This window comes from Anarrhichthys ocellatus, unplaced genomic scaffold, assembly GCF_004355925.1.
Source record: "Anarrhichthys ocellatus isolate YVR2014 unplaced genomic scaffold, GSC_Weel_1.0 scaffold17, whole genome shotgun sequence".
Classification (NCBI taxonomy): domain Eukaryota; kingdom Metazoa; phylum Chordata; class Actinopteri; order Perciformes; family Anarhichadidae; genus Anarrhichthys; species Anarrhichthys ocellatus.
The window spans coordinates 2,731,260-2,757,835 of record NW_022280047.1 but is presented as its reverse complement, the minus strand read 5'-3'; the positions used below and the strand labels follow the sequence as shown (position 1 = coordinate 2,757,835).

General features: G+C 43.1%; 5 protein-coding genes across 6 annotated transcripts in view; all 5 read right to left on the bottom strand.

Annotated features, from left to right (window-relative positions):
- Positions 1-4,658: 4,658 nt before the first annotated feature.
- ccl27a (chemokine (C-C motif) ligand 27a) lies at positions 4,659-6,449 on the bottom strand. The gene is made up of 3 exons (XM_031856582.1): positions 6,210-6,449; positions 5,491-5,608; positions 4,659-5,382 (listed from the first exon to the last, which is right to left on the bottom strand). Exons 1-3 carry the CDS (start codon positions 6,271-6,273, stop codon positions 5,271-5,273), a joined length of 294 nt encoding a protein of 97 aa, XP_031712442.1. The 5' UTR covers positions 6,274-6,449; the 3' UTR covers positions 4,659-5,270.
- A 1,850-nt stretch (positions 6,450-8,299) lies between these two features.
- On the bottom strand, positions 8,300-10,206 carry avp (arginine vasopressin). Its single transcript, XM_031856581.1, has 3 exons — positions 10,015-10,206; positions 9,055-9,259; positions 8,300-8,950 (listed from the first exon to the last, which is right to left on the bottom strand). The coding sequence occupies exons 1-3, from the start codon at positions 10,132-10,134 to the stop codon at positions 8,814-8,816; spliced, it is 462 nt and encodes a 153-aa protein (XP_031712441.1). The 5' UTR covers positions 10,135-10,206; the 3' UTR covers positions 8,300-8,813.
- A 1,268-nt stretch (positions 10,207-11,474) lies between these two features.
- On the bottom strand, positions 11,475-16,724 carry ubox5 (U-box domain containing 5). 2 transcript variants are annotated; one of them, XM_031856580.1, is made up of 7 exons: positions 16,621-16,724; positions 15,836-15,899; positions 15,091-15,192; positions 13,999-14,750; positions 13,237-13,841; positions 12,949-13,134; positions 11,475-12,737 (listed from the first exon to the last, which is right to left on the bottom strand). In XM_031856580.1, exons 2-7 carry the CDS (start codon positions 15,887-15,889, stop codon positions 12,517-12,519), a joined length of 1,920 nt encoding a protein of 639 aa, XP_031712440.1. In that variant the 5' UTR covers positions 15,890-15,899; positions 16,621-16,724; the 3' UTR covers positions 11,475-12,516. The 2 variants fall into 2 exon arrangements, with proteins under 2 accessions (XP_031712440.1, XP_031712439.1); XM_031856579.1 differs by having other exon boundaries at positions 15,836-16,724.
- A 1,143-nt stretch (positions 16,725-17,867) lies between these two features.
- On the bottom strand, positions 17,868-25,151 carry LOC116388676 (leucine zipper putative tumor suppressor 3-like). The gene is made up of 7 exons (XM_031856741.1): positions 24,877-25,151; positions 23,652-24,122; positions 23,390-23,557; positions 23,053-23,181; positions 22,572-22,763; positions 22,108-22,338; positions 17,868-21,010 (listed from the first exon to the last, which is right to left on the bottom strand). Exons 1-7 carry the CDS (start codon positions 25,078-25,080, stop codon positions 19,952-19,954), a joined length of 2,454 nt encoding a protein of 817 aa, XP_031712601.1. The 5' UTR covers positions 25,081-25,151; the 3' UTR covers positions 17,868-19,951.
- Positions 25,152-25,236: 85 nt separating this feature from the next.
- LOC116388635 (serine/threonine-protein kinase prpf4B-like) overlaps positions 25,237-26,576 on the bottom strand; it is a gene marked incomplete at its 3' end in the record, with an annotated part of 3,456 nt that continues 2,116 nt past the window's right edge. Inside the window, exon 2 of the mRNA XM_031856678.1 lies at positions 25,237-25,839. Within this exon, the coding sequence (XP_031712538.1) occupies positions 25,237-25,722 (486 nt within the window). The remainder of the gene's footprint in view (positions 25,840-26,576) is intronic.

Genomic DNA, 26,576 nt, shown 5'->3' with positions numbered 1-26,576 from the left:
TTATGCAAGCACATACCAGGGTAATATTGGAAGAACAATAAACTAATGAATATAAATAAATACATCTGGTCCGATGGGAGTATGTTAGCAACAGTAGTTGACTACAGGTGGTTTAATATTAATTTATCCATGTATACAGCAATAATCAACTTTTCGATTAACCAGTATTACAGTTCGTAATATAGTTTAATCAAAGACAATTTGTGTGTGCAGAGTTGTTGCCGTTAGCCCTGATATTTATTTTTCCACGGTATTCTGTTCCTTGAGTGAAGGCAGAGCATAGCCTGTAAAAGGAGACGCAGAGTAAAAGTGTTTACCATTTCTACCAGTAGATGGCAGTATCAGTGTATTTAAACCATAGATTTAGTTATATTTATTTGTGTCTTTGTTATTTGTCAATGTTATTGATACAGGTGTATTTAATGCTGTTTATTTCATCTGATATGTGATGTTCATGGTTAATTTGCAACCTAGTTATATACATCATGTATTTACTTGTTATTTTTATGTAATTTCAGAACCAAACATTCCTACATGGAAGCGTGAGCATGTGTTGATCACGAGGCAATAAATAATGAGAATTGAAAAATAAAGAGACATTTGGTTTATACTTATTAAACAGCCTTCAGCGGACCTTGCTTCAGTTAGCACCCAGTCATAGCACCACCTTCACTACTATATCATCACTGCACCATCATCATCAACCTCTAACCTGTTCTGTTGTAACTCTGCTGTCAGCGTCTTAGCACCTCTGACAAAATCCTGTCGTCATAATGTAAGCAATTTGGTCTAAAGAATGATTTCTCACTGTGCTTGTGTGGGAACACTGTTGTAGGAGTTGACTATATGAGTTATTGTAAAAGACTAAAACATGGAGAGCACAGCTACTCTCACATTTCTGAGATGTCTCACATTGTTTTATAGCAAATGATTGTTGTTTAGCGCTGTTACCTGTTTTTAGCTGTATGTCTATCTCTGTACATGTACATTTAGATAATTCATATTTATTGTATGTGTACACACTTAGCGCTGATTCTGATTATATAATTAACAATATATTAATTAGGGTAGTTTGCTGTTCCTGTAAAACTGAGCAACCATTGGGTTCCCCCATGCAGGTCACGTCTCGGTCACTAACAAATTTACATCAGCAGGCCATGACCTTTCTTAGCTAAGAGCAGTAGCTCACATTTATTTCTATATGATCCAATGACATCCGCACACGTCTAGATTAGCAAAGAATGGCATCACGGCTTTAGCTTGCAAGAGCTGTTCCAAAACACAGCACTCTTCTGTCCAAAAATGATTGTCGTCAGTGAAGTTTCCATGGTCAGAGAGAGGACTGAATCCATCCTCAGTACAAGTCAATTTCAGGAATGTTATCACAATGCAATGTGTTCATTTCACATTCTATATTTGATCTATTTACAAGTAGATGAAAGAGATAAACATCAGTGCTGGCAATGTCTTCTTGTAGCATCAATCAGGCACTTGAGTCCATCTTTAAAAAGTTGTGGCAGATTATTGACAGCATTGTCCAGCAGAACACTCACATCTCTCGGCACTGCAGAGCAAATTCCCTCTCTGCAGCTTCCTGGTCCTGTTGCTGCCAAAGTGTGACACTCGTGTCAATGAGCCCACCTCTTGTTCATACCAGTCTGCAGCAACTGATGCGTCCAGCAAAAGGTCTGTGGACAGCTTTTTTGGGCATCCCCCTCTGGCCAAGTAACTATAGGGATCCCCTTCCCTATAATAAGACTTCAATCTTTAACAATGGTTTTCTCTTTGAAATAAATTTGTTCTAATTATGTGTGCATTCGAGAAGCTGACCTAAAATCTGTCTTCGAGGTGGAACTAAAATGAACACAATCAGTGATAACTTAAGGTTGACTATTTTCAAAATAGTAACACATTTGAAGGTCTGCATCCACCTACAGCTCCAGAGATCAATCTGAGGGGTCACGAGGCAGGTACCATGGTAGCAAAGAAGAAAAGAGAACTAATTCATCTGGTTGTTGCTCTTGTCTTGTGAGATTAGGAAAAAATGTTCTCATCTTGGCCCTTTGACCTCTTCTGTTTAACCATTCAAATCAGGATTTAAGTGTGACAAATAAATGAGTGAGGTAGTTCAATTATGTACAATGTTTAATAAGAATGAACCAAACGTCTCTTTATTGTTCCATTGTCATTATTTATTGCTTCATGAACTACACATGCTCACACTTCCATGACATAGAAATAACAAGTAAACACATGATGTATATAACTAGGTTGCAAATTAACCATAAACATCAAATATCAGATGAATTAATCAGCATTAAATACATCTGTATCAATAACCTAGATAATGAACAAAGGCACAGGTAAATAGGAATAAATCTCAAAACGTACACGGACCAGCAAACCTGAGGAGTGTGATAGAACGTTTTAGTATGCTAGTACATTTCTACTGTGATTTAGTTTATGTGTCTTACTCACTAACAAAACTATATGTGACATATGATTGTGTACTGAGTGGTAACAGGACCATATGGGTTATCTCTGCCTTTGCTTTGATAAGGGGAAGTAACCAAATGGGGGTTGCAGTTTAACCAGAGAATGTTTAGGTGTGAAGATTCCCAGAGATAATCAAAGGTAATAAAGACACATGTCTCTGTGTGACAAGGCTCAGAAGAGGAAGGGGATGACTGGAGGGGTCAATGGGGAGCTTGAAACTGCTGATCAATTGTTGTAATGTCAATACCTGATGTTCCCAACTGCTGTGTGCTGAGATGTTTATTAAGAGCAGGAGACAAACTGAACTCTTGGCTCATCCTCTGCAGACTGTATTGCAGTCAGTATGACGGTGAGGCCTTGTCTGCGCAGAGAATAAATACTTTAAAGACAAACTTCTTCTCTCAATGTTTCTTGTTTCAGTATTCAGTATTACAGGACTCACTCGGTACTATTGAATCGTTTTTCCACCACAGGAGTCAGAAGTCAACATGAATAAAGTGTTGTTATAAAGTGCACGGCTTCAATCTCCATTTGCTGACAGTGTCTCCACTAGACGGCGCTGTTGCATCAGACTAGTGGAAAAGAAAACGTCTTCATTTGACAGAGAGGCCTCGAGCACGACTTTCTCCATCAGCTTTACTTTCAGCAGTTTGATTGTTCATGCAAGTCTGCTCCGTCATATTCTCGCTCACTTAGAGCCATCTATTTCTCTCCTCGTTTTCCACCACACATTGAAATGATAAACGATAATTACATTTTTCTTTTTGTCTTGTTTTATCAACAAACAAAAAGAAGATCCTTCTCTGATCAGCTTTTCAACATATTGCCCCTTGGAGGCGAGATGAGCCTGAGCCAAACTTTGCTGACAGTTTGAGTGCTGATAAATCAAAGCCTGGAGACTTCTACCACAACAGATATGCTGCCAGCAGGAGTTCGACCACGCACAGCTGTCACATGTTTATGTCTGTGTCTAACGGTAAGCTTTGATGGGGCCCCATGGGACACCATCATCTTACACTGTTGCTGATGTCGTGCAGCCGATTGCCTTTCAAACAGTTTGGATTTGAGGACTCCGATGAAGGAAACTCATCTTGTATTGGTTTGGTGATAGATGAGAGCTCTTTGGTAAATGGTGAAGGAGGCTGAAATGTCTTCACATTAAAGGCTACCAGCACTGGAGAAACTTGTTCTGACTTGAGTAGACACATGTGAGATAGTATGCTTGTTTAAGAGCCTGAGTGAGTCAAAGGGGATATTACTGTAATTAGCTGGAGGGGCTTTTCTGCCGTTTTAAACGGATGAGTCATTTACAATCATAAAAGCCTGAGAACTCGGGTCTTTGCCGGATTAACAGCTCAATATTGAGAACCGGGGGAGTACGGTTCACTTTGAATTTATGTCATGAACATATATTTCACCTGACGTTCACATTGTCCACTTTCTGATTTTGATAAGCCCAAAATGACAGAGATACACTGTATAGGTGTGGCAGCAGCAGGACTCACAATCGGGTTTACTACTGACTGCACAATACTACAGCTGCGTCAGATGCCGAGCTTGAAATGTGTTGCACACTGAGACCTTTTGCTTGTTTTTGTTCGCAAATTAAGCGAAATGAATCCCTCAGTTTTCTGCATCGAACGTGCTGCAGAATACTTAACGCACCATCAGCATTTTTTTGACGGTTTAAATGTTGAGTTTCACTGCTGGGTTTATTAAAAAGCCACCCAGTAGCAATAACAGGAGTTACACAGGTGTGTCTCTGTTTTGTTTAAGAGGATCACTCACTTTGGAATGAAACCAAATAAATCACATGCATGAGCTCACACAGTGAAGGTTTTACAGCCTTCTCTGTGTGTAGCAGCTCGTCTCTGTGTCAGGACATGGGAGGGAGCTTTGATCCTCAGAGGACAACAAGGACAGTTTAAGTCCAATTTACTTGAATTTCTAAATTGATCTGGAGTGACATTTTCATGGTTAAGTTACAGTATCTATAGATTCCTCATATATATATAGTCTCTATCTGTGATTTTTGAAAGCTCTTATGCTTGTTATGACTAAGTTATGACTTTGCCAAGCGTAGCATTGTATCTAAAACGTATATCTCTCTTCATAGTTTGACTATTGCCTGACAATCATCAACGATACATCCGGGGACACAAATATGAATAACACAAAAGAAAAAGAATACATTTATTAAGTCACATTTCTCAGAGATTGATTTTTTTTATACAATGATTGTCTAGATGCAAAGGTAGACGTAGTATTCACATTATTTACCAAACTATAAAAACTATCCCATTATAAGTAAAACTCCAAATTCTTTACAAAAGTAAAAGTACAGAAGTATTAGCAAGGAAATACACTCAAAGTTAAAAAGTACCTATAATGCAGAACAGCCCCTTTCAGTTATTAGTGGATGATAATTATCGATTATCGTTAACATGTAAGCTGTACTTTAATGTTGTGGCAGTCGAAGTGGAGCTGATTTCAATCGCTTCACGTACTGTTGGGTAATCCATAGCACTGCAACAGATTTTATGAACTGATCAGATGTTTTGTTTTGAAAAGTAACTATAGCTGTTCAATAAATGTAATGGAGTAAAACAATAATTCCCTCTGAAATGTTGCAGGGTAGAAATACAGCGAATAGTAATTCAAAAATCAAAGTACAAGGACCTCTGAATGATCATAAACCAGAAAGAGAAGGCTCCATAAGGGCTTTCTGTATGACACGAGCTCTTGAAACACCAACTGTAGTAAAACGCGACATCTCAGTAAGCTGCTTTCTGCTTGTTCTGTTTCATCCGCCACTGCAGCATCATCAGGGCTCTCTTCACTTTGGGATGAGCACACACGGGCCTCCTCATGTCCTTTACTCGCAGTCTGTGGAGCCACAAGCGGAGAAAAAGTTTCATATGATAGCCCCAAAAAAAAAAAGAAGTTGTTACAAAATGGTTATCATGTGGCTGATTGTTGATCTGCACCACTCACATCAGTGCAGGGATGTCACAGGCGCCGCTGCTGTGCTGCATGCTCCATCCTTGAACCTTCCGCAGCATTCGAGCAGGGATGTCCTGTTTCGTTGCGATGCAGCATTTTGGGATGCCAGCTGCAATGTGGAATTAAGATATGTTATATGAATGCTGGAAAGAAAATAACATAGAATAATAGAATATGGTAATTGAAAAATGTATTCTTAGATTTGTTCTAGACATATGGATTGTTTCTTTGTGCTATCGGCGCCGCGCAGTCAACTTAAATCTCCACAAAAAAACAGTTTATTACCGTTTAACAATTTCAGGAGTTTACCTTCTTCTCAAGGGCACAATATAATATTTGGGGCTTGGGTTTGACTTTGGCTTTGGTTGGCTTTCAAAGAAAATAGCGAATATCATTTAAAAAAAAAATGGTTTTAAAACTAAAAAGCAGCACGGATGAAAAAACATAACAAAAATACATCGTCTGCTCTTCCTGCAACACATGCACATTTAAACTTTCTAGGTTAATGTGAACAGAAATCTGCAACTCAATAACTATTTAAAACCCTTTACAGTTTTATTCATGTTTGCTCCATAGAGACACCTCTACTTCCCCCTATCAATCTAAACATCTGACTTATTTCAGAGCATGTACATCACTTGTCCTCTGATGAAAACTGACCCAAAACAAGCGTTGTCTTGGTTTTAACATCGTCATGATGATGTTCTTACCTTCAGTTGAGGTGATGGCCAAAGCACAGAGGCAGACAGTCACAAACGCAACTTTCAGCTCCATGATGACGGAGAAAATTATGAAACAGAGTCTATCCTTGCTCTATAAATACTGGCACTGAACACACACACACACACACACACATCTACCCACACACACACACACACACCGGTGTGCAAACACCCAACCTCAGGCAGAGGCAGCATGTTCTCAAACCGTCCAGCATCTTTCTCAATGGAACAGGTTGCTCAACACAAAACAGCGATGATTATGTCATTAAAACACGGCAAGTTTGAAGTCCTTGTGAAAATCAAATGTTACTTTCCTTTTCAACACGACTCTTTGTTCAAACTGCTGGCTCTGGAGGAACGTGTGGTTCAGGTTTGCTGTGCTCAGACGAGCCCCGACAGGTTTCATAACTCTTTTAACATGATCTTTATTAATGATCGATTTATTCACAACGAAAGCTCGGCTAATGCCACACCCAGAGTCACGAAAGGTAGAGGATACATAGCTTAAACAATTGAGACCAATAGGACACAAAATTAAAATCAAAGGTCGAAGGTCAGAGTAAAAAGGAATACTACTTTTAAAGACTTGTGACAAATAAGTATGTGTGTTTGATGCAAGGCTGTGTTGGAATCTTCAAATGTTGAATAAATAATTCTGTAAACCTTTTGAGCAGTGGAACAATCCAAACAGAGGACCAGAGCTCAAGGGTCTGTCAGCGAGACTCTTCCTCTGTAGATGGCCCTGACCTCTGACCTCGCTGCAGAGGGAAACGCTCCAAAAATTATTAACAGGCGAGGACAAAGACAATCAGACATTTGGCAACATTGTGGAGCAAAAGATAGCAGGTATTGATGAATAAAGGTTTGTGATGACAATCCGTGTTGAGATATGGATCCGTCAACTGCAGCTCAGCGGTGGAGACCAACTCTCACGTTCACGGTGTGCTCAGGTGCGGTTTGCACATTCGACTGAGCGTGCAAACCAGACAATATAATTATGGGGGATGGTGAACTCAGTTGCCCGGGGGAATTTGTTCTGAAAGCAATATTGACAGACTGACTACTTGGTTGTACATGTGGTGGCAGTAAAAAAACAACAGATGCAGAGTCTGTATGGTGTTTGGTTTGCATTTCGTTTTTTTGAGCATGCAACAGCAAATACCTGCTCTAAAGTCTTCAAATCACAAGAGTTGCTTTGTTTTCTTCCCGTCTGAGCCAATTTGACAGATATAGTACACGCTGACTTTTATTTTCTTCCCTCCTGTAAATCTGGAGGATTTGTTTTCTTCTTTAAAAGAAGCCTCTGTGGTCTGGTTTGGTTGGATTAACTGGCTGGATTATCGAACAACGTTTCAAAGTGTCTGATCAGTTACTCTGCTTTTTTTGCAAATGAATAATTTCAAGGTGTACATGAATAGGAATTCAAGCAGAACTTAACATTAACTCAGCTATAAAAACTGATCATCATATAGGGCCTCAAATAATGTACCGTGCTGCTACTTTAAGTTAATTTAGTCGACACATTATCTACTTGAATGCACCGTGGTATCATGTAAATCTATATTCATTTACAATGTGCATCAGGGATGCAACAATGACCAGGGGCATTGAACGCTTTTGACGGTAAAAGGAATCACAAGATGCATCAGTCAGATTTACCAGAAATAAAAACAAAGTGAAGATCAAGCTCTTCCGATATGCCGCACAGGTATTGAATTAGTCAAAACAGGTTGAAGTCAAAATGTGGAAGGTGCTGCATCCTGTTCCAGCTGGATCGTGAACACATTACAAACTGTCGTTCTGGCAGAGACATCGGCTTTCAATCATCGCACACAAAGAAATGTGACTATTGGAATCCTCTTTGTTTCATTTACGCAAACTGGACGTGTTGATGCACAGCCGAGATATGTGTGGTGTCAAGTTACATTATCTACTGACTTATCAGAAGTAGCTCTCCATGTTGGGTAATTATCAACTACTTTCACACACGAGAAAATAAACAATTACTCCCAGCGAATCGTCGGTTAAGGGTGTAGTTATTTTGAGCGTGGGAATAATGAAAACAGACAGCAGGAGGATTTTGTTTTTGGTATTGATACATTCTGTATTGTTTCTCCTATTTTCAATATACAGTAATATGTCTACTACACAAGAAGGAACTGCTTTAGCATCAACATTCAGCTGTTTTACGTGGATGTCTGTAATCTCTGATCTCTGACTTATTTACAGTGTTTTCTGCTATAATTCGTATTTAAAACGGAGCTCTGAGGTGTGTTTTATCCTCTCATATAGAATACAGTTGTGTTTACATTATGTGCATAAGTATATACATTTCTAAGGTTGGAACAAACTTGACATCTACTTTTTAGAAGCAGTGTCCCTCTCCATCAGGATGTGGATGAAAATAGCCAATTACTGAAGTGAAAGGTAGTTCTCTTTCCGTGAAATATCATGGCAGCAGGGGTTAAGACACAACAAAGTTTGACTTAGCATATAATTGGTTCAAGGTTCAAATCTCAAGGTGGAATAGGGATGATCTTCCTTCTGTTGCAGGGCCCCCGAGAGCCAGAGGAGCCTCCACAGAGAACAGTATCAGTGCTCAGTCTGCCCTCTGGTGGCCACATGCAGGAGGCGCAGCAGCAACTCTGCAGCAGAGCTCCCTGCGGAGCCGCGGTCCGGATCTGAGGCCTCGATCTCCCCCAGGCAGTCAGGGTCCACCGCACAGCTCTCTGAGAACGAGGACAGGACGTTATTCAAGCTGTGCCCAAAATACAATTCATGCCATATCGGATTTAGTAACTCTGAACGCGACAAACGTGAAACCGGATTGCACCTGAGTCACAACAGAGTCCCGAAGCAGCGCAGCGTCCTCCCTCAGATCCACAGGGTCTCCCTCCTGCATGGCAGGGGGTGAGCAGGTAGTTCTCCTCCACGCAGTGAGCCGTTTCCGGGGAGCCCAGCAGGCAGCCGAGGCCCTCCCCGCAGCAGATACTGGGGCCGAAGCAGTGGCCTCTGTCTCCGGGGCCGCACGACATGCACTGGAGGAGAATGGGATCAATTTAAGCATTAAATCAGATGAATTATTGTTGGAACATTGCCACTTTTATTATTCCATTCTAACGGACAATACTTTCACTCTTCCCTCTCATATTCAAACAGCATTGGAAGTGGGACCTGCATCTTAAATACTGGAAATGGTTGCTTGATTTCTGTTAAACATTTACCTCACTTCACTATATGTTTGTGTATATTTCTTATCAACTTGCTTCTATATCAGAAGTCATGAGAATAAAAAGAATATAAAAACACCTGAGATGCATCATACCGACAGTTGTGGTTTCTTTTATGAGCTACAATACAGAAGTGTATTATATACACACACTATACTTTAAAGTAAATATGTTCATCTAATTGTATGCTCCTGAAATTTAAAGTGTTTCTGTTCTCCTTCATTATTGCTTTCATAACTGACTTTAATTATGGTCCTTACCAGATTTTTGTTTTCACTTTTTAGAAAGTGAAATGGCCGGGTTGTTCTTTACACATCTGAACCCAAACCATTAAACCAATTATATCAAATCTGATCTCATACAATTACTCATATTTCATACTTACAATTTCCTTAATTTTATACTTTGCATTTTCCTTATTTCACCCAGTTAGTTAAATGTCATTTGAATAGGCTCAAAGGCAGCTTAGGAAGTTTATAATTCTAGATTTTCACAGAAAAAAAAAAGAAAAAGTCAAAAAGGATGAAACCACAGAAGGAGGCAGAAACGCCAATGGTCCTCACCTGTCTGATCCCAGTCTCCGGGAGCGCTCGTTTCCCTCCACGGGGGCAGTTCTGGATGTAACAGGCGGATGAGATGGCGAGGAGTCCCAGGACGCACAGGTGGAACAAGGAGTGAGGCATCGCTGCTGGTTTTGGATGAGCGCCGCGCACCGGTATGTCCTCCGCCTGGGTGGATGTGTGACTGATGTCCCGGAAGACTCCTCACTTATAAGCAGATGGACGCGAGCCCACAAAAGCGACTGCCACTGCGATCTGACGTCAGTGTCGTTCCGCCGTCCACGTGTACGCGCGCACCCGAAGGCCACCTGCGCGCGTGCGTGCGCGCAAGAGGTCGCAGCAGACATGGCTCTGCATCAGATGTCTGCCATCTAACAAATCTACACAAGAAAGCGGCGCTGACAGCAGAAGATGCCCTTTTCTGTATTCAGGGCCGCACAACACTTATTTGGAGTAACTCCTCCGCGGCAGATGGCAGGAGGGCGCACACTGGAAATGGCAAAAACATGCACAACTAATTAGGCCTGTGTACAACTAATTGCATCTAATGCAATAAGTGCACTGATTAGGTACATTTCATGTTGGTCACGCACAATTCAGCTGTCAAGCTTACCCGCTGTTCATTGCTGCAGGACAATCAGTTTTAACTTTTGTCCCATGAAGGTAAACTGCTAGCATCATGGCAACCTCAGGGTCACACCAATTATGATTTCCCTGATGATATTCAAAACGATTGATGAGCACAACAAGATTAGCATTTCAAGTAAACACGAAAAGCCTTTTATTCCGTTCCGTGTGTCGTTGCATGCTTCCGGTTGTATCTCACCTATTACCTGCCGATGCTAATTAACAAATGCTAAATGGCAAACCTGAGGTGTCAGCATGTGTGGAGGATTTCTTTGAAAATTATCAAGGCGTTCAAGCCAAAAGCTTTTCAATAAATACAGAAGGCGCTCTTTAGATTACTGTACTCCTGAACAATGTGAAATAAAAAGTTGAATTTAAAAACAGTTCTTCTCACAAATAGAAACAACTCCTGTAATAAACAAGTGAAATGGAATTGAAGTTTGACGGCTGATGACATGTACAAAGCAGAAAAATAAGCCGTTACGACTCCAATACACAGTGTGATTTAGTATGAATTATGTGCTTTTATCCATCGCTTGTAGCTCAAACAGTGAAGCTGACGTCTCTGTTTTACGTGCACAACAACTGATTCCAGCTTTTGCTCGTACTGAGCGGATACAGGATCATGACCTTGGTTAAGCTTAATGTTGTCAGGGAAAGCAACACACAACTTGTGCCGTTTGTGATTCCGAAGCCCAATAAACACTATTGTTTTTCACCCTGACTTTGGTCCGTTTTAACCCTTATGTGCTCACAAAATCAAACTCATAAGAAGTAATTGGGGTGAAGAGTGAAGTGGAAGAGGATGAATACGTTGGGCAAGGACACAGGAGGACTTGGACATTGTGCACACATTTATTTCTCAACACTGCTGCGTATAGGAAAAGCAATAACAAGTGAAAGTAGACGCAGTCCGTCTGAAAGTTCATGGAATTACGCCAACTTCAAAGAAATTCAGCTTTCCGATATTACCTGAGAAACCCTTGCCACTGCCTGAATTCATGCAAGAATATACAGTTTAATATTAACATGAAAAATGTGTACATTATCACTCCCTAGAAATTCTTTTTCTTCCTGCGTTTACTGTCTGTAGACAAACAACCAATACGCACGAGTGTAGGGAATGTCATGTGGTGAATAGAGTGAAGAGCGGACGGCCGAGCATGACCCGGCATTCTTCCTTCACAATGACCACACAGCCTTGGGTCCACTCGAAATCCACTTTCATTCTTCTGGCCTCTTGCTACTTCTGTCCCCCAACCTTTTCTTTGTGCCTCCTCAACACATCTACTCATCCAGGGTCTCTACAGAGGCTGCAACCGCACATGCTCGATGAAAGACAGACAGGGAGCGAGGTGGAAGAGAGGAGAACATTTCTTTTTTTTTTTTTAAACATTCTCTGACACAAGATTCTTGTAAGGGTCTTTGCTGATGTTCTTTCTACCGCTGTGGACATAAAAAAACATTGATTTTGTGATGTCACCGGTCCAAAGAAATAACATCCACAGCAAGACTGGAAGGACTTTTAACGCGTGTGAATAAGAATTCCAAAAAAAGTTAGAAATGAGGGATAGTGTCACGGAAATTGTTGGTCAGACAAATTTGTCATTTGTTTAGGATGGTCCAACACCTGTCAATCATTACAGTACCACACATCTGTGAAGATGCACTGTATATCAAGGAGGGGGACGGAGGTAGCGTCAAACCAAGGAAACAATAACAACAAAAACTGGAACCAGGATCTGTTACTTTCAGCTGTTAATGTTTTTCCCAAAGCGGCACATCTGAAGTACAATCCTTACTTCACCTTCTATACGATCCTCCTCATTTCTTCACAGGATTTTCAAAGGCGTGAGTTTGCCTTTCTGACGGCATCTGTCAGTGATGCACACGCATGACATCACTGCGTGGGGTCGGGCTTTGGCAGGCCGGACACAAGATGTGATCGGATGTCGACGTAGTGATGGAGTTTCGTGGTTGCGATTCCCTCCGCACGCAGGAACGGCAGAGCAAGTGACCGCAGGTGAGGCGGTAGATGGACGATGCAGATTTGGAGTAGACGGACACCGAGCAGGAACATGCCGAGCACGTCTTCTCACCTGGCAAGCAAATGCGAGAGAGGATTAATCAAACGGTTCATGGATTTATATTGATGTAACACATCAGAAACACATTTCAAAACTCCTACACTGTCATAAATTTGACCACAGTGGCCACCTTTTTACGAAAGATCAAGATACAACCTTCCATATTTACAGAGGATTGTGTGTTTTGTCAAAGTGTTCCAAAGGGGACCTTTCTAAATCCTACCTGGTTGCATGCTTGGAGTGCCTGCAGTCGGACATCGCTGTGGGGTGTTCAGTGGTTCAGAGTCAGGACAGACCCGTCTCTGCTGAGACAGGTTTGAGGTGAAGGAGGGTCGGCCCTGCAGGGCGGAGAGGAGGGCCTCGTCCAGACTGGCTGACAAACGCTGCTCATGAGAGCTGCAGCTGGGGACTGAAGCAGTATGGTGAAGGAGTAAACGTCGACACAACGGACGGGTCAGCAGGAGAGAAAATGTTTTAGGATCTTAAATCTTACAGAACAAGTTACACTAACCTGACACCGCATCATTTCTTGGTCTTTTTGTTGGAGGTAGTAGTTGCTTCTCGGCTGTCAAATCTTCTGATGATTCGTTGTAAACTCCACTTAGGTCTTGTTTCTTTCTTCTCCCCAACTCTGATTTACTATCTATAGTAAGAGGCTGAGAGTTAAATGTGTGACTCCCATTATCTGATGATAACGTCCTGTTTGTGTTTCTAGTGCCAGCATTATACTGACTAGCAGTGTTGTCTATTGAGCTCTCACGGAGACAGGGAGAGTACTGGGACTGTCCGTCTGCCTTGGAGGCTACAAGTCTTGAGGCCTGTGGATTCTCTCCGTCTCCTTGTCTCCCCAACATCCCGTCCCTCCTCATCATCCCCTTCTGCAGTATGAAGTGGTCCATGCGGCTTTTCAGCTGGGGATTAGGAAGAGGCTGGGAGGTGGAAGTGAACGGGACGCCAGTGAAGGGATCGTTCGGGGGTCGCCCCCAGGTGGCTTCCCTCCTCTGGTGCTCCTCCAGTGTGGTGCTGTCCACTGACACACCACTGGGCAGCAGCATGGGCAGCAGCATCACCTCCTGGGTTATCTGGTCGAGGAACTCTTCTGGGACGGAAGGATTGCTGGAGACAGACAAAAAGCCAACAGATAATTATCAACAGTGCAAGAAAATGAATATCCTTTACTGTTATTATGAGCTGTATTTTATCTACTCTATCTCTCAAGATGCAGATTAAACTGAAATGTGATATTTTTTAAAGACTGCTTCATCAAGCATACCTTGGGGATGTAGCTGCTTGCAGCGGTGGTTTTATCCTGCTGACAGAAGGGTCAAAAAACACCGGTCTTGGGAGGCGTCTTTCGCTGGCCTCCTGGACTCTTTTAATCCTCTCCACTTCTTCTGCCGGGCAGCAGCGAGCAGGTTGTCCCCACACGGCCAAAGCCTTGAGCCCAAGAGCAGATGCTGCACCGCCGAATGGCAAAGTGACGCGAAGTTGCGTCACTGCGCCTAACGAAAGCATACCCCGACTCCACAGCTCCTCTTGCCGACAGTTGGCGGGTTGCGGCGGTAGAGGGGAGAGGAACGGGGGCCGGGGTCTGAAGTTTGAACGCGTGAAACAGACTTGGGTTTCCTCCCTGAGTTCGCAACGACCTATCAGTTTGAAGTCCAGTCCAGGTTCAGGATTACTGGGCTCAGTGTTTGATTTGAACGCATGGCCTCTTTGTTGAGGCTCATCTAGTGCCTCTTCGCCCCACTGTTGAGCCTGAAGTCTCCACTGGTTGCCACTACTCTGGCCATATTTAACTGCATGCTCTTGTGGTTTTTCTCTACTCTGTTTCTGGTTCTTTACCTGCATTTGTTTCTTTTGATGAACACGTTCGTGGCCTTGGTCAAAATTCGGGGTGGGTAATGTATCAGAGCTGGTGCTGATCTCCAGTCTCTTGCAAACCTGTCCTCGGTCCATACCCCAGGTCCACAGCTCCACATCCACCCTGCACAGCTCCACCTGGAAGCCAAACTTCAGCGTCACCTGAGAGGAATAAAGGAATGATTAACTATAGAGATTAATGTATTACTAGTGTTGCCAGAGATCCTACCCACTTTTTGCCAATATTAAGATGCTAAGCAATTTAGTATGGATATAATTAAAAGAGATTTCGGCATTCAGCCTAAAGAGTGCTCACACCTTTGGCTTGTTACTTAAATATAAGGTGATATTTTCAAGACTGCAATGACATTAAGTTACATTTTTAGGACAAAATGTGTGTCGCCCCCTCAGTGAATAATGATAGTCATGAGCTTTGCTTGGCAATCTTCTCAACTCAAGCAAGAAAGTAAACCTCTACTCAAGTACGACAGCGTCGCCTTACCTGTACAGGGGGCCGTAGGAAGTACTCCAGCTTGAAGCCACGCCTCCGGATAGCAGGGTCAGCTGACACAAGGTTTGTGACATCATAGCCATCTGCACACAGCTGCAGTTGAAAAATACATTTCATTTTTCTGTTGTAATACATAGCAAACCTCATGTGTCTGTCCAATCTAATTGGTATACTACAAAGTGTTGATTTTACACAAATACTACACAAAAAATATAAGTTTTAGGGGCTCGTCTCATTGAAAATGGAAAAAAGTTGAGGTTTGATTTAAAAATATAATTGAACATCTTCCATCTCCAGTGGGGAGAAAATGCTGTGATGATCTGATAACAAAATACAAATAAAAAGAACATAGCAAGGTCAGCTGTGATTCAGTCTCCCACGCACCACTTTGTCCCTGTGCTTCTCTATCTTCACATCTACAGCACGACCTCCACCTCCATCCTTAGTTATTTTATGTTCATCTACGTTGATTCTTCCTTTTTCGTCGCAGCACATATCGGACCTATTCTTAAGGTGAATGGTGCTCTCATAAGACACAACAAGAGTGTACAGAATAGGGTTTGTAGCTTTATTATGTGCCAACTAACTGCTGCTAACACTACTTACATGTCACGTAGGTGTAGCAGCAGTTTGTGCACCAGAGTGAATAAAACTCACAGCATTGTGCGTGTTAGATAATAAAAAAGCAGCCTCGGGAAGGTACAGTGACGTGATAGGTCCATGAAATGTGTCGCACCTTGTTGCATTGAACTGTTGTATGAAAGGCTGGCAGACACAGATTCAAAACCATATTCTCCAACCTGCGAAGACAGAAATTGATTGCAGAGCTACACATATAGTTTATAGGTCAAGGCAAAATGAGACATTCAGTGAAAACAACTCCTTAACACTCATATTGGCCGTCCAGCATTATTAGAAACTAATCACATTGTTTGTGTTTTTACACCTATACGAGACCTTTGACCTCATGTCATAGCGACCGTCACAGAATGACTGACTCATCAACAGTCTTCAACAGTGAGTTCAACGAGGTAAACTCATGCAGTATTGTGTTAAATGATAGAAAAGGAAGATAGTGACTTCCACTTACGTTTGCCATCCGGATTATTATTTACAATTCAATGAAATAGGTAAATTCAAGGCAACTCAACACAGAACATAATAATAGATTCATCTTGATTAATCTGCAATGCAGTTGATAGCTCCAGCTATTTAAAGCAGAGGATTTATTGCTGTTCTTAATAATATATGATAGTTAAGTGTACATCTATGGGTTTTGAACTGTTGCTCAGACAAAATAACCAACCTGAATAACGTTACACATGAACTTGTGATGGAATTTCTTTTGCTGCTAATGTGCAGCATTGTTCATAGCTTAGCTAGTTTTGGAATACATGTAACTAGTTAACGCACGTTCAAATACGCTAAACGTAGCTAGCTATATGATATCGGCTAACATTGCTAATTCTGACACTGACAGTATTAACATTAGCTTGGTAAACTAAAGCATACAAAGCTTACGTTGCTTGGTCGAAGACAAACTCAGCTGTTTTCACTCTTAATTTGACTCCTCTGACCAATTTTAGAAGGTAGCTAACAGCTACTAGCTAACATAGCCAGTTCAACTACGGAAACACAGAAGGGACACGCTTCCAATTTAAAAATGCGAAATGAATCAAGGGATGCAACAGGTATATAGTAAGAATAAGCTTCATTTAATTGCCTATCCTCTGACATGTATGTGTTCCTTACCTAAGCTCAGTCCTTTCAACATGTAATAACGTTCATTTGGTCATCTCTAATTACATTTTAGAAATCCCCAATACAAATGCATTTTGTCTATCTTCTTCTTTCCTTTGTAAATGAGTGCAGTATCTCCATCAGCCAGAAGACAGTGGTCAACAATGGTTCACAACCTTTTTAGTTTGTGACCCCATAAGACAATGCTCTGTCTACTTACAACTCCTCCTCACAGGTTGCATATGTTTAAAGATCTTATACAGACAGGTCCAATGGTGAAAAGTACATTTAATCAAGTAGTGCACATACTACATCTGCTTTGAGGTACTTTTACTTGATCACTTCGATATTATGCTACTACATACTTCTACTTTGCTACATTTCAGAAGGAAATAGTGTGCTTGTACTCCACTGTGTGACGGCTATAGTTCTTTGTTGTTACGTATGTGTCAGTTTAAGATTTTAAGACGCATTGCTACAGATTAAACTATACGCAACAGCATGTAAAGTAGTTAAAATTATCTCTACCTAAGCCCGCTATTCCTACATTAAAATGCTGCTCAGATGTTAATGCAGCAATGCTGATAATTGAATAACATAATGCACTAATTTATTCTGAATAATCTACTTTTGATACTTGTTTTGCTGATAGTGCTTCTGTACTTTTACTATTTTCTATGCAGGAGTTTAGTATTGGTACTTTTAAGTACATGATATTTTACAGGTCTCATGGAGTAAAATTGCCATAATTAAAAAGAAAATGTGATTTCACAAAAGTCTGAAAAGATAAGCCCAACTTTGCGTAGCAGAAATATGTTTTTTTCTTCTTTCATTTTGTTGATTGACCCCTGAGAATTATTCCCCGAGGAAGTCCCGACCCCGTGTTTGAGAAACACTGTGATTAAAGATATGTGCCTATAATAATCCAAATATTTCATCTGGTAAATTGTTTCAAAGCTGATTGCCAGAATCAAATCTAAAAGACTTAACCATAGGACAATGGATTCTCTCAATGACAAGAAGTGCTGAATTATTCACATATCTTTATTAGTTCTGCTGAATTTGAACAAAGGGGTGGTTTTAATCAAGCCAGAACAGTACTAGTAACATAAATGCAAACAATAAATCTGAAACATGTATAAAATTGGTAGCATTTTGTTCTCTAAACAATGCAATACTATAACTACATTTATCACCTACATCAAAAGGAACATCATTTTTGGACAGGGTTGCTATGTTTGCACCATCATGGTAGGCCGTTAGGCTATCTACAGTTAAAAAAAACAAAAAACAAAAAAAAAAACACATAAAAGAAAGCTCAAATGGCACATATTTTCTCTGTCAGTTCACCATAATATAATAACAGTAATAAAGATGATAATACTATGTAATACCTTAGAGATAAGTTAATATTCTTGAGAAACATCTTTGTATGCTGGCGTAAACAACACATATAAAAGCCATGATATTCACATGAGTCTACTGTACATCATAACTCGTGTGTAGGACACTACATAGTGCAGTTAGCTGAATGCTCCCTTAGAAAGACAGACTTTCCATTTTTCAGATTCTTTTTTTTTTTTACTTCCTTCTCCCCTGCTTTGTCTAAATGAGCGATACAGAAGAAAGTAGAGTTTCCAGGTTATACAGTCTCCCTGCCCTTGTACCAAGCTTTCATGTACATCTTACTGTACTTTACTGCCCCCCCCCCCCCGCCAAACAAAAACAAAATCCCTTTGCTCTCAATATATCTTCCTTTGCTGTATTGCCACTATAGTCCCTCTATCCTCAATCTCATAAGCTGAAGCTTTTCATATGTAGACACACATGCACACACCCGCTCTCCCACACACACACACACACACACACACACACACACAAACACACATACATTTACAATCTATAACTTTTATAATTATTTCTTTCTAGTATATCATACATTCTAAAAATTTAATTTAAACTTTGGGGATACCGACTGACTTCTCAGATCTCTTGGCTGTAAATGCTCAAAGTGAACGACACAATTGTCATAATAACCAAATTCAAATTGTGTGCTTCCATTCACATCCTCCTTGCAGTTCAACGAGAAGAAATTTGAGCTGAGAGCGCTGCGAAAGCCCTCTGATGACCTCTAGTGTTTGTTTTTAGTCACCGCAGACGATCCGCAGTGAAGGCAAACCAGGTTGTCCCACATCGATAAACATATTCTATATTCAGTTTGGGGTTGATTATCTACTAAACATATCTATTTCATTCAGTTTGTAGAAAATATAAACTCTGTTGGTCTTGATGATGCATTTAAATGAGTCATGCATGTTGGACCATGTGCATGAAATGACTTGAAAACTGAATCAGGAATCCGTCCGTGTGAACTTCGACGTCGATATCTGCTGGTATTTAAATGAAATAGTCCAGCCATGTGTAATGCCTTTGTCTAACTGGTTTGCTGATATTGTAATTAAAGCACTGAAAATGATAATAGCACTCCTGATTCTTTTTTTCTTTTTTTTTTCATCTGTTCCCAGCATCGGCATTTTTCTCGTATACATGCTGGAAAGAAATGGAGTAAGGCGCTCTCTGGCCAAAAATGCAAGTTAACATCACACACTCTGACCACTATTTCTACTTTTACATTACCAGTGACACAGACTTACAATGAATAAATACCGCATGATGTTCCGGTTGATAATTTCTGACAATATCCCTGATTGTCTTGGTCCTTTTCTAGCATGGGCATGAAATGACCCCCTGTGTTAGTGCTGTCGTCTAAACATTGTCATTTAACATTTAGTTTTCTGCCATCCATCAGTGTGGCACACTTCTCATGAACACTGATTAGGTAGGATGTAGTAGTGTGCAACTTGTGAGAGAAAGGCTGCTTAGGAGGTTGAAAAATCCTTGATAGATTGAACGAAGTTCAACTGCTTGTTACTGACAATGTTGGATTATGCAGTCGCTGTTGTTGCTGTTCAGTGTCTTTAGTTGCTTTGAAAAGTATGTCAGACTGTACTGATTTATTCTATTGTAGACTGAAATGTTTTCAACTGTATGCTGAAGTGGTTCTGTGTGAGAGGTCTTGTATCGAACTGGACAATACGTCGCGGAGCCGTCTCTATATCTCAGTGGACTCTATCCTCTCCAGGCGTGAGGGTCCTGCCCAGGGATTGGCAAGCTGGTGGAGCGACGGAGGGCCCTTCTGGTCTTCACAAGGAGGGGAGATGGTGAGGGCGATGGGGCTAGGGAGAGAGGGTGGGGGCTGAGCAGACAGCGGTGAGAGGCCCGGTGGTGGAGGCGGAGAATTGGAGGAGGTGGGGGAGGTGGTGGTGGTAGTGGTGATAGTGGTGGTGGTGGACGTTGTGTTCGGTTTGGCTCCCAGCTGGCTCAGCCTTTTTTCCAAAGCCTGGTTCTTCTGCAGCGTCTCCACATAGCTGAGCTGCAGCTGCGCCTGGTATTTCAAAACCCGCTCCTTCTCGTCCTGCCAGGTGTGTCGCTCCTGGTCGAAGTTGAGGGCCTGACGCTCCCGTTGCTGCCGCTCCAGGCGCAACGCGGCCTGCAGCTGCTCGAGTTGCCTCCGCAGCTCCCCTCCCTCGTCCCAGTGACCCTCCTGGCCCCGCTGTGGCTGGTGGCCGTCCTGACGCAGTTGCACCTCCTGACAGAGTTGGGCCTCGTGACGGAGCTGAGCCTCTTGGCGCATTTGGGCCTCGTGGCAGAGCTGGGCCTCTTGACGGAGCTGCACCTCTTGGCGCATTTGGGCTTCGTGGCGGAGATGAGCCTCCTGACGAAGCTGGGCCTCTTGGCGCATTTGGCCGTCCGGTCGGATTTGTGCATCCTGCCGCATTCGGATGTCCTGATGCATGTGGGCATCCTGCCGCTGCTGCGCGTCACGCCATTGAGCTTCTTCGCGTTGCTGCCTCTGAGCTTCCTGCCTTTGGGCTTTGGCTTCATCACTCTGAAGACTCAGCAGGGTGTCAGATGTGGGGGTGAGAGAGTTGAGTGAGGGCTCAGTGGGGTTTCGTGGGCAGTGGACAAGTCCCCATGGTGGCAACAGACCTGCCGCAGCTAAGTTAGGGCTCACAACAACTTCTACTCCCCTGCTCACTTCATTCAGAGCCCGCTTTAAACCAAGCACCTCTGCCTCGAATACACCCAGCTTCTCTCTAAGGATGGACACCTGGAGAAAGGAAAATATGTATCACATGAAAATATCATTCAGTTTTACATTCATTTCAATGTATTGAAGGGTGTCTCCTACATTAGAACAAAAACAAAACAAGACATAAAAACACAATAAGCATATTTTGTGTACATAAATACGGATAATATGTAAAAAGAACTTAAGACGGCCGTTAAAACAAATACACATCCAGCTGTGTTTGTTGTACATGCATGAATGCAATCATACACATGTATGCTCATATACTTTAGGCACACCCAGAATGGGACTGTGCAGTGACAGTTGAATCAGGGGAGAGACTATAGTACAGACAGAAACAGTAGTGGGCTTTGTGGATCGTGGAAAGCGATCCTCCTAACCAAGGCAATGAGCATATTTAAGCTGTTGTCTGACATTTTTTTATAAAAATCTCAACATCTAAACTTGCTTACAAACTTGAGTCCATAACGTTTTTGATTACTGTTGGGTGTCCATGGCACTTATGAGTTGCCCTAGATAAGAGCTTGTGATGAATGCATAAATTGTACTTGAAAAGAGAAGAATATTGGTTATAAACTACTATTTCATGTAATGGAATGAACACCATGTATGTGTGGGAGCCGCTCATGAGGTCATACAGCACAAAGGAAAGAAAATGCTGCAGCTGTAATATGTAATGTTGCCCAATTTGTTTTGCCTTACTTGTCATAAACTCTATTTTGACTGCTCTTCATCATAGGCCTAGAATAACGTGAGCCTCACATCCTACAGCCGGAGATAAGGTTCATGCTCTTTTTGGGGTGACATATGACATATAAATATATACAATTCTACACTGATGACATGAATCCGATCATACTGTGACAAACTATTGGGCTTAAATGTTGTTTTGTTATTATTTCTATTATTAGAGACGGCACCTATTACCTTCAATTTTGGCTGACTGGTGATAAAAGCAGATATATGTATGTTGTAGTAAAATAGTAAATTTCATTACGTTTGGAAACTGTTTTAATGTATTGTAAACTTGTGTAAATGATTCGCCTGTTTGCATTTTTTCTGTTATTTTGAAATCCCCCCGATGAGTATTAATTAACATGTAATTGAAAACCCACCTCTGACAGAGTCCTCCTCAGCTCTCCCTCACACTTCTCCAGCTCCACACTCTTGGTGCTGTAGGAGTCCTTCAGGCCCAGCATGGTCTCCTCCCGCTCCCTCAGCTGGGCATTGAGCTCCTTCAGCTGGCCTCTCAGGGCCACCATCTCTCCAGCTCGCTGGGTCACTTCCGCCTGACTCTCCCTCAACTGCTGCTTCAGCAAGGAGATCTCTCCCGCCTTCTGACACACCTGCCACATAAAGAACGAGTGAATGGGTGAGCAGTATCATTTTTTTTGTATTTAGCAGTGCTTCGTGTTTGTGGTAAACATGCTTCCTTTCCCATTGCATGTATGCTTTTACACACAGATGTATTCAGCTTCACACACACCCTCATACTCCACTGCTCAGTCTACCATGATGGAACCCTGATAACATTTTACTGAGCTAGTCAAGCGCACCAAGTCATATTCTCATATCTCACCTCCCACTTGGTTTCCTCCAGACGAGGCAAGATGTCAGCCTGCTCCTTCCTGTAATCCAGACACTTTCTCTCCAGGTCCTCTCTCTGGGCCAACAGGGCCGCCATCTCCTCCTGGAGCCTCCTCTTGTCCTGGGACAGACGGCCTATCTGGGCCTGCAGGGCCGTCTGGGAGCGCTGAGCGCGACGGGTAACCTAGAGACAAAATGTACATATATACGTTGTGAGATTTGACAGTCTCCATCTATATGTGGGACATACATATATGTACAGTTCCTGCCATGACCCATTAAGTGTTGTATGTCAGGGACAGATTTGATTTAAATGCCTTTCAGATGATGCTGCATGTACACGCATCCCAACTCCAAAATATGCCATTAAACCCTTTGTAGAAATTCCACGACTGCGTTTGGACTCAAGATGCGAGCAAAGTAAAAATACAGTGCGGTCACTTCCTAAAGATCAAAATATGTATCGAGTTCACCTGCTGCAGACGCGAAGCGTAGTTCTGTCTCAGCTCGTCCATCTGTCGCTCCCAGACACGTTGCTTCTCCTCAAACACCTGAATGATTGCTGCCTCACTTTGGTCCAGGTTTCTGCGCATATGCTGCACCTGGTAGAAAAGAAGGACACAGAACAGCCAGTTGAATAGTGAAAGTACAAGAAGTCCAACTTGGATGACAAAATGTGGGCCTATCAAACAAACTGCTTAAGATCAGAACTGATCCTACAAATGCTCAAAAGTATCGTCCTTCTTTTTAACGGAGAGCCCAATAAGTGCAAAGCAGCGGCACGTCAGACACGTCTGAGTGACCTCTGACCTCTTGCTCTTTCTCCCACAAGCGGTCCTCGAGGTCCTGGATGATGTCATCGGACGAGGGGGAGGGGCGTAGAGGTGCTGGGGCGTCACTCAGGTGGCTCAGCCTCTGATAGGACGAGGAGCTCTTCCCCGAGGAGGACCGGCCGCTGTCTGAGGCGCTGAGCCCGTTCTGCAGGAGAGGACCACATCACGACACATTAGAGATGATGGTAGCAGGGCGTGTTAAGCAGCAGCCTGAGCGAGTATATGGATGATGGCCGTACCTGGTAGCCAGGCTTTTCAAGCTTGTCGAGGCCTGCAGCTGCCCCAACCATGCCCAACCTGTTGATGTGGCTGGTGGAAGCACTGAGAGGCCCCAGCACTGCTGGGGGCCCACAACCGGACCCCGAGCCCGTATAGGTGGGCAGGCTGGTCAGGGAGTTCCTCCCTGAGTCAGACAATCCTCCCTGAACCACTTCAATACCGTTTCCCCCGCCCTCAGTTCTGCTGACCCTCACTGGGCTGTCCTGGTCCAGGAGCAGGGCCTCTGGGACCTCTCCTGATTCTGCTCCTGCTCCATCCCTGCCTCTCCTGCCTCCTCTGCTCTCACTGAACCCTTCACTCCTTGCCTCAGTCTTGCCCTCGCTCCCAGCCCCTCCTGCCTGGCCCACCAGGTTCTGCATGGAGTGGAAGCTCTTGGGAACCACCGGCTTGAAGGCAGAGGGACGAACAAGGCCTGAGTTGTTCTGCATCGCCTGCGACAGAGAAGGAGGAAGGAAGAGAGACAGAGAAATAAGAGAGAAAAGTACACCATAGTGAAAGTTTCAATGATAAAATTCAGCATTGAGATGTGTTAAGCACAATAACACAAGATGGGGGATGAATTATAAATATTATGATATATGTAAGACTGCTTGAGATGCATTTGGTTTATTTTCTGATGCACTTCAATCCTTACAAACAGGTTTATGCCGGATGGCATGAATCAAGTTTTTAAAGGGTTTGTTTTCAAGTCTACCTTAGTACAATACTCATACGTCCATGAAGCGTTTTTTGGTGGCTAAAATAATTGCTCCCATATATACTGGCCTTGATACGATCCCTTTATAACGTGACAGATTTGGGAAGGTTCACAGTTCTCGCTTCAGCAGTCTCATATGACCAAATAAAGTGGCCAGAGTTACAGTCGTTTAAGTGAAACTTTCCCCTTTGTGTTAGTAGCCCGCCACCGCAGCTCAGCCAGGACACACTGTTGTGGGAAAGGAGGGAATTTAGCCCAAATACTGTAATTTTGGACGATTCCAACATGATTCACGTTGATTATGAAAATCCCATTTGGATTAAAGCAAGGATTAAATAAAAGTCGGAAATATAAAGATCATTTTGTGTGGCAGAATTTTGTTTTTCACTATTTCCTAATCATCTCATGACCCCTTCCATTCATTTTACAACCGCTTCGACGGTGCTGACCCCCAGGTTTGGGAGCCACTGTCCTAAATCTTGAAGTACCTGCTCCAGTTTTCCCGACACTGGCAGGATCTTGGGCGGGTTGTGGTTCGGAGGGTTATGGCCGCCTGGTTTGCTCTCACTGTCAGCTCTGGCGGCTGCCATCTCTCTGTGCTGGTGTTGGTGGTGGCTCATGCCAACGCTGCTCTTCTCGTTTGCTCCTCGTCCCACAAGGTTCCCACAAACGTCTAACCCTGCGGCCTGCATTTCTCTCTCTCTCTCCAACCTCTCGTTCTCCAGCCTCTCTCTTTCCCTCTCCCTCTCCCTCTCCCTCTCTCGCTCCCTCTCCCTCTCTATCTTCTCCCTCTCAATCCTCTCCCTTTCCCTCTCCCTGGCTCTTTCCCTCTCCCGCTCCCTCTCTCGCTCCAGCCTCTCCCTCTCCACTCGATCCCGCTCCCTCTCCCGGTTCCTCTCCCTCTCGCGCTCCCTGTCTAACCGCTCTCTGTCCCAGTCTCGGTCCCGGTCCCTGTCTCTCCCCCTCTCACGCTGCCTCTCCCTTTCCCTCTCCCACTCCCTCTCCCGCCTGCCTGCTCCGTTGCCACACTCCAACTGGTTGTTGTTGGACGGGGCCGCCATGGTACACTCAGTGTTGGTGGAGGAGGCTGTTTCGGTGGGCCGGTCAGTCCCGGTACAGGTCCCAGTCCCAACACTAACACTCCCTCGTTCATCACTAGAAGCCGTCCCGTCAGATATAGTCGCCGGTGGACGGGGCAGTCGCTCTGCGCTGCAGCTGCGGTCGGCAGGGCAACGGCGAGAGAGAGGAGGGGCTCTTGGCAGGGTGGTCCTCGTACCCACAGACTTCATGGCAAACTCCTGCTCTCCTGCCACCCCACTGCCAACACTGCCCATAGTGGGGGTCAAAGGTCAGGGATTAGAGGTTAGGAGTCAGGATTGGGGAGGGTCACAGATACATTTGGAAGTAGTGTGGGTCATCACAACCTAATGCAGGTAGTGGGGGCACACACACTAGAGGAACACAGAAAAACGAAAGGGGTTATACAATATTATAATTGCATAATGACTGGTTATACAATAATAGCTAATGCAGAGTAGATCCCAACCCACACACAGGGGCAGCGTGGTCCTCCCACCTTGATAACAATGAGACGGGTCTGACGGACAAGTCTGGACAGTTATAGTGAGGCTATAAGTAAAGTGTAATACAACCTGTCCTCCAGCTAAATGATGACATCACAGTGCTTCCCTCTGTTGCTGGCATGTATTTATCATGTTTACACTTTGTGGGTAGAGAAGGAGTTCTTTTTTTTATCATTTGTTTGTGTGCACAAGTTAGGTGTTGCTGGCTCAAGAGGTCACTCACACCGATCCAGTACAAAACAGAGATTACACTGGATCTGGTGACCATTAGTATCATTGAACTGGAGGAGGGTATTTGTTTGTTTGTTTTGCATTTTTTTTGTGTGGATGCAAATACAGGAACATCTGCATGAAAGTGCAATTGAATACAGTAGAAAATACAATTGTTGTGAAGCTTATAATGTTCAGCTTTTGTTCAGTCTGCATCAGATGCTGCTTCACTCCTTAATGCTCCATGTGTCGAAATGACAACAATACTAACAATAATTGTTAAAACTTGTTTTTTCTGTTAGATATGGTTTTCTTTTCTTTTTATCCTATTATGAACCAAATATGGACAGAGAGAGAGAGAGAGAGAGAGAGAGAGAGAGAGAGAGAGAGAGAGA

Coding starts and splice junctions, on each gene's coding strand:
- avp (XM_031856581.1), bottom strand. CDS start 10,134: ATGCCTCACTCCTTGTTCCACCTGTGCGTCCTGGGACTCCTCGCCATC. Junction 9,260..10,014: donor CGGAGACTGGGATCAGACAG/GTGAGGACCATT, acceptor ATTCTCCTCCAG/TGCATGTCGTGCGGCCCCGG. Junction 8,951..9,054: donor GGGACTCTGTTGTGACTCAG/GTGCAATCCGGT, acceptor CCTCGTTCTCAG/AGAGCTGTGCGGTGGACCCT.
- ccl27a (XM_031856582.1), bottom strand. CDS start 6,273: ATGGAGCTGAAAGTTGCGTTTGTGACTGTCTGCCTCTGTGCTTTGGCC. Junction 5,609..6,209: donor GGCCATCACCTCAACTGAAG/GTAAGAACATCA, acceptor TCCACATTGCAG/CTGGCATCCCAAAATGCTGC. Junction 5,383..5,490: donor TGTGACATCCCTGCACTGAT/GTGAGTGGTGCA, acceptor GTGGCTCCACAG/ACTGCGAGTAAAGGACATGA.
- ubox5 (XM_031856579.1), bottom strand. CDS start 15,934: ATGTGTAGCTCTGCAATCAATTTCTGTCTTCGCAGGTTGGAGAATATG. Junction 13,842..13,998: donor CAAGCAGCTACATCCCCAAG/GTATGCTTGATG, acceptor GTCTGTCTCCAG/CAATCCTTCCGTCCCAGAAG. Junction 12,738..12,948: donor CACTCCAAGCATGCAACCAG/GTAGGATTTAGA, acceptor TTTGCTTGCCAG/GTGAGAAGACGTGCTCGGCA.
- LOC116388676 (XM_031856741.1), bottom strand. CDS start 25,080: ATGCAGGCCGCAGGGTTAGACGTTTGTGGGAACCTTGTGGGACGAGGA. Junction 23,558..23,651: donor TTGAAAAGCCTGGCTACCAG/GTACGGCCATCA, acceptor CCTCTCCTGCAG/AACGGGCTCAGCGCCTCAGA. Junction 23,182..23,389: donor TGTGGGAGAAAGAGCAAGAG/GTCAGAGGTCAC, acceptor CTTTTCTACCAG/GTGCAGCATATGCGCAGAAA.